The 6,000-nt window shown below is 40.1% G+C and overlaps 1 protein-coding gene across 1 annotated transcript in view; it reads left to right on the top strand.

The window, feature by feature from the left end:
• Positions 1-1,530: 1,530 nt before the first annotated feature.
• Spata9 (spermatogenesis associated 9) overlaps positions 1,531-6,000 on the top strand; it is a 27,480-nt gene continuing 23,010 nt past the window's right edge. The window contains exons 1-2 of the mRNA XM_028893994.2: positions 1,531-1,701; positions 1,860-1,948. Coding sequence (XP_028749827.1) covers positions 1,641-1,701; positions 1,860-1,948 — 150 coding nt within the window. The 5' untranslated portion in view covers positions 1,531-1,640. The remainder of the gene's footprint in view (positions 1,702-1,859; positions 1,949-6,000) is intronic.

Genomic DNA, 6,000 nt, shown 5'->3' with positions numbered 1-6,000 from the left:
ATGAATTTAGTGTCACACCAACATCGTGCTTCAGGATTTGCTGTTGTGCTATGGTTTATAAGATGTCGTTATTGTGGAAAGCTGGTCAAGGGTAATTGAGAACTTGGCTATTTTTGAAGTTTTCCTCGAGTCTGTAATTAAGATAAAGCTTGGAAATATGAATAGCTGCGATGGAACTGCTTCACTGTCCTAATTAAATATGTGTAAGCTATTGATAGAATTAAATATAAACATGCCCCTGATTCACATCCCTTTTCCTAAATCTTGGAAATCCATACACTTTTCTCTTTCAAATATTCTCCACAGAAAGCTGATAAAAGCACATGGTATCAGGGGTCAATTCTATGCTGAAAACCCAGATCTATCCATCCACCTCTGGTGTTCTGTTCAGACTTCATTTCATTAGATTGTTTTCACTAGAGCCCTGCATGGCATCTAACTCTAAGTATGCTCTTGAGAAATGTTAGCCAGTAAAGAATAAAGTACAATAGAGTACTATTTGGCTAGAAGTGGGTATGTGTAGGGGAGAGTATTTACAGTCAGGTTAAAGGTTGAGAAAAGTGTGATAGTGGGGATCTTCTGATGATCTCTCTTCTACAGTTTCTATGAACAAGCTTCCATTGGCCACAGCCTCAAGCTTGCTGAAGACAACCCCCAAGCTACTATTAAGTGTAAAATGAGACTTTGTGTAATCCATCAATTTTTAACTCATCCACACTAACTCAATCAAATTGACCTGATAATTAGTTCTTTCCTTGTATGGTGAGTGGGGAGCAATGATTTCCTAGGTGTGCAAAAACTGAAGATGTGCAGACAAACCAAAAACTTCAGAGTTTGGCCTGACGTGACCTATTGATCTCAATTTGGGTGAAGCTCGATCTCTTCAGAAGTCTTTCCAAATTAATGACTAGTGTAAGCACACACACACACACACACACACACACACACACACACACACATACACACAAAGAAAAAAAAGTAAAAGTATTTTTCTAGTGATAATGTTTTCTTAATGGAGGAAGTTTGTAGTAAGATTGTGTTATAAATGGTTGCCAAGAACATTGGGAATATAAAGAATGGGTGTACTATTCAGTATATTATAAAATAGACAATGTGAGGTGACAAGACTATGCAGTGGTTAAGGAAACATCTGCATTTCTTGAATGGCTGGAAGAATAATGACTACTAAGTACAATAGAGGACTATGCAGACAAGAAGAGTGTGTGTGTGTGTGTGTGTGTGTGTGTGTGTGTGTGTGTGTGTGTATTTGACATTATGTGATTTCTTTTAAATCACTTCCAACTGCCCTCAGAGGGAGCTTTGTGCTCAGGTGATTCATTAATTCCAGTCCCACTATAGAACTGGGGACAAAACTCATTTTGTATTATAGAAGTTCCTAGTGTGGTTCATTTTTCAGCTCCTCGCTCCTCCCCTCTGCCTCCAAACACATTCCTCTTCCTCCCATCTCCACAGATATTTCAGAAGGTTCTGTGAGAAGTTCTCAGAGGCCCCATTGTGTAGTAACAAAGGACTCTGGCAGTGTGTCAGGTTCTGTCCTTGCCTGCCATCCTAAGTGGCAGGACATCCTTATCCAAGGCCTGCTACTTGCTAAACACTTGGAACCTAAGTCACAGCTCATCATGGAAGTCAGACCTATTGGGTGGATATGTGGGCAGGTGCTGAAGAACTTCTCTGGAAGACGTATGACTAATCTTACTGTAAACTGGGATGTGGGCATGGGGACAACTGGGGACAAATCTCCTGGGTTTCCCTGTATTCCCATTTACCCAGGAGGTGGTCCCTGTTCCATACTCCTGTGAATGTCTCAGGCTGTTTCTGCTAACTTCTCCTTTTCTTAGTTGAGGGGATCCAGAAGGCAATCATGGACCTTGTAGATGAGTTTAAAGATGAACTCCCTAACATCCTAAGATTATCACAGTCTAATCAGGTAATGTGATTTATAAGCTTCAAAAGGAAAACAAAATATGTGATTTTTTTTGTAGCATACAAATCATTAATGCTGAGATCTGTTAGGAAAGCTTAAGAAAATATAATTTTTTCTCAGAAATAATTTCAAATTTTATTTACTGGGGGGATCCCTTGGATAGAAAGAGAGATAGGCCAGAAAGTGAATGAGATAGAGCAACTAAGATTAAAGATAATCACTATGTCATTGGATTAGAAATCTGAAAGTCTTTCCTAGAAGAAACTGACAATGTAGTTTACTTAAGATTTGCTTAATGTAAAATTGGAAAAGTAGCTAGAAATACTTAGGTAAAATCTAAGGCAATTAAGTGAATACAAACACTTAACTGAGATAAACTAATCCTGAAAGGTACACTATGAGTGTGTGTGTGTATGTGTGTGTGTGTGTGTGTGTGTGTGTGTGTGTGTGTGTGTTAATGTGGAAAGAAAATACTGATGCCTACCACTTTAAACAAAATACATACCCACTGTGTTTTAAAGTCTCGGTTTCACAAGAGATTTGAAGGAGATAAAATTTTGGAATTGGAGGCAGAGGGACAGAGGAAATTCTGAATATGTTTATGGTATAGAAAAGGTGCCATCTTATCTAACCTAATTATCCCAAGATCGTCTTTGATGTACGATACAGTGTAAAGTTGCATGACACTGTAAAAGACAGAACTGTGGCAATGTCACATATCAGGATTTTAGTCCGAACCAGAAACTAAACAAAAAAGCACTCTGAGTAAGATGGCAATCACGAAGTCTATGTGTTTCATTACGAAAGGTGTTGGGGCTGTCTTAGCCAGGCCTCAAGATGAACAGCATCAATCACTTACTATTACCCCTCTATTGCTTGCAACTGGGGAGAAAGTTCTGTGGAGAAGATAAAGAGAATGTGATCCCTGTCAGTGGGTTGAATCTAATGAAACAGGTTGTAGTGGTATAGTTAGTTGGCATTATTAATTTAACTCAGGCCCAGAATATGAAGATCTTTGGATGTCATTCAACAAAAGAGGCTGATCTTTGTCTTAATTATAACACAAACATATGACAGGGAAGATTTTCAGGATGGAAATGACACCTAATTTTTACTTTGAAAATAGTTCCTAGAGCTAGGGGGGCAGTTCAGTGGATAGGATCGCTTGCTCTGCAAGAAAGAGTTTGTGTCCCCAATACTCACATAAAAACCAGGCATGTCTGCATGTGCCCCTAACCCTAGCATTAGAAGGTGGAGACAGGTAGATCCTGGGATCTCACCGGCTAGTCAACCTACCTGAAATGATGAGATTCAATGAAAGACCTGTCTCAAAATATAAGGTAGAAAATGATAAAAAGAGAACACAGAAAGTCCTCCTCTGGCCTCCGCATGGGCACATGCACATGACCTCTGATATGTGCATACACCATATATACATACATACATACATACACACACACACACACACACACACACAAAGAAAAAAAGTAAAAGTATTTTTCTAGTGATAATGTTTTCTTAATGGAGGAAGAGTTTGTAGTAAGATTGTGTTATAAATGGTTGCTAAGAACATTGGGAATATAAAGAATGGGTGTACTATTCAGTATATTATAAAATAGACAATGTGAAGTGATAAGACTGTGCAGTAGTTAAGGAAACATCTGCATTTCTTGAATGGCTGGAAGAATAATGACTACTAAGTACAATAGAGGACTATGCAGACAAGAAGAGTAAGATGGGATATAATAAAACTATTTTAATAGTCTCAATTCAAGGAACGTAACACATTGTGTTGAGCTGTAAATTGAAGCTACTCAGCTTATGATTCTGACTGTAGACTAACAAAGAAAATGCGTCTTCTCTGTTTGGGGGTCTAGACTTGGAAGGAGAGTGATGTGAAGTGTGGGTTCCCAGATGAGCAGTTGTTGGGCAGCACACAGGTTGATCAACTGAGCAAGACAGACGAAGGCTTGAAAACTCAGAGGGAAGGCCAAATTCTGTAATCCCAGACCTTCAATTTATAGTCTAGTTGCCTCCTCTCTTGGTTCCCCTGGACTTTGTATAAAGTATTTTGAAATGCTGAAGACTTTTCTTGGCCATATTTTGGAGTTCTAAGAGGAGAGATGGACAGGTGTCCAATGGACCTAGGATATAAATGCTTGAAGTGGATGGTAGTACAATAATTATTGAAAAAGCCTTACGGGGAGTACTAGGGGCCAGAGACATACTGGAAATGCCCTGTTTCTTTTCCAAAATGGGCTTCCTCCATTGCCAAAATTAGAGACATTGAGATTTTGTTCAACTAAATAAATTGCAATTTCTTTACAACCCCTTTCACCTATCTCTATCTTCTGGTACTGTATCCAACACCATGGTTTATATTCAGATATATAGCTACTTTCTCCCAAAAAGAGAGCTCTATCCTGTTCCCAACACCTTGAATTTATTTACTTAAGAGGATCATAGGCCACTTAGGGAAGAACATGATGATAGCTTTTTGCCCATTTTGAAATCCATTGCTCTTTTTTCACCATTCACCTTGCTAACTTAGTTACACAAACCCATTCATGTGTGAGATGTATAAAGCATAGACTGTGTGTAGAATGAGAAGAAACCTCATTAGAAAGTGCTTACCCCTACTTACCTCAGTACTTACCCACCCCCACAACCTCCTCGCTCTGATTTTGTCTAGATTTGACAAGAATGTTTTCAACTTTCACAAAACATTGTTGATTAAGTTCCACAAATATTTAAAAAGGAAAAGGAGAGAAGATGGTGGGTCAGGGAGGTAAAGCCACAGTCTCCACAGGACTTGTTTCCATTTTGATTTCAAAGACTTCAATCAACTGAGCCAATGTAAGATGTGATCACAGGTTTTAACTGGATCTCTCTGTTTTATTTGCTGTTGAAATAATGAAAATAAGCAAAGTTGGAAGAAAGGAACTGTTTAGATGGTTAATCCACTAACCTAGAGAAGAGATGATGCATCTTATTTCAATAGACTAGACTAGGGGTGGGGGGAGGGGACTATTCTGGGACTATTCAAAGGAAGAATTGAATAAGTTTACTGACAGGCTGCTTTTGTAGGTGGAGGATAGGAAGTGCTGAGGTAATAGAAAAATTAGTTCAGTGTTAGAACTGCTGACAACAGAAATGGGAAGGCCTGTGGGGGGGGACATTAGCATGCGTTCAAATGAAGAAGGACAAATGGGGAAACCCGGAGCAGGGTTCCAGAACCATTTTACTGACTAAAGCAAAGCTTCCTTTGGTAAGTGACCTTTGTGCCCCTGGGAGCGTGGCTGGACATTTACTTCCTGGCCTCTGGGAGCTGCTCAGATGATGATGAGCAGTGTGCAAAGGAGCATCCACAGTTACACTGGCAACCAGAGGCTTAGACTAAGAGTCAAAGAGAAAACCAGCAGGACATCATGAAGTTCACTTCATTTGGGGTCAATATTTAAACCCACACACATGGTTTGATTAAGAAAAAAAACCAAACCAACAACATAGCATAGGCAGTAGATAAAGAAGAAAAATCCTGGCAGCTGAGAATGAAGAACCTTCTTTTATTTCCTATTAGAACTAGTTAAGAAACTTGCTGAAAGTAATAGTGCTTTGAAATCATTGCAAACATCTCGGTCCACCTGAGGAATGTAGGCAGCTGCTCCTCCATGGCGTCAGTTTCTTCACAGAGTGCAGGAGAGAACCACGCACGTGCGCGCGCGCACACACACCTGCGCATGCACACACACCTGTGTAGTGGGTAGCCATTTTAGCTTTGGTCTGGAAGTTCCAACCCCCATTGAGGCTTCAGTAACTATCACACCTACAAGGCGGGGCCACCCAGACCTTTGAAATTTGCCCCACATTGGGTGCCAGATATTGGTGAAATTATTCAGGCCACTCCACATAGTTAAAAGGGAGGTTTATTTTGTGGGGTAACTCACAAATGAAGGGATAGGCTACAGGGTCTGGGGAAGATGTAGCACAGTCTGGCGGTGTTCTCTGGAGAACTCTGCTCAGTCTACCTCCAGTGTCCAGGGTCCGGGAACCAA

The sequence above is a fragment of the Peromyscus leucopus genome, chromosome 15, assembly GCF_004664715.2.
Source record: "Peromyscus leucopus breed LL Stock chromosome 15, UCI_PerLeu_2.1, whole genome shotgun sequence".
Taxonomy (NCBI): Eukaryota; Metazoa; Chordata; class Mammalia; order Rodentia; family Cricetidae; genus Peromyscus; species Peromyscus leucopus.
Note: the sequence above shows the minus strand (reverse complement) of the source record. Positions and strands in the feature narration are given on the sequence as shown.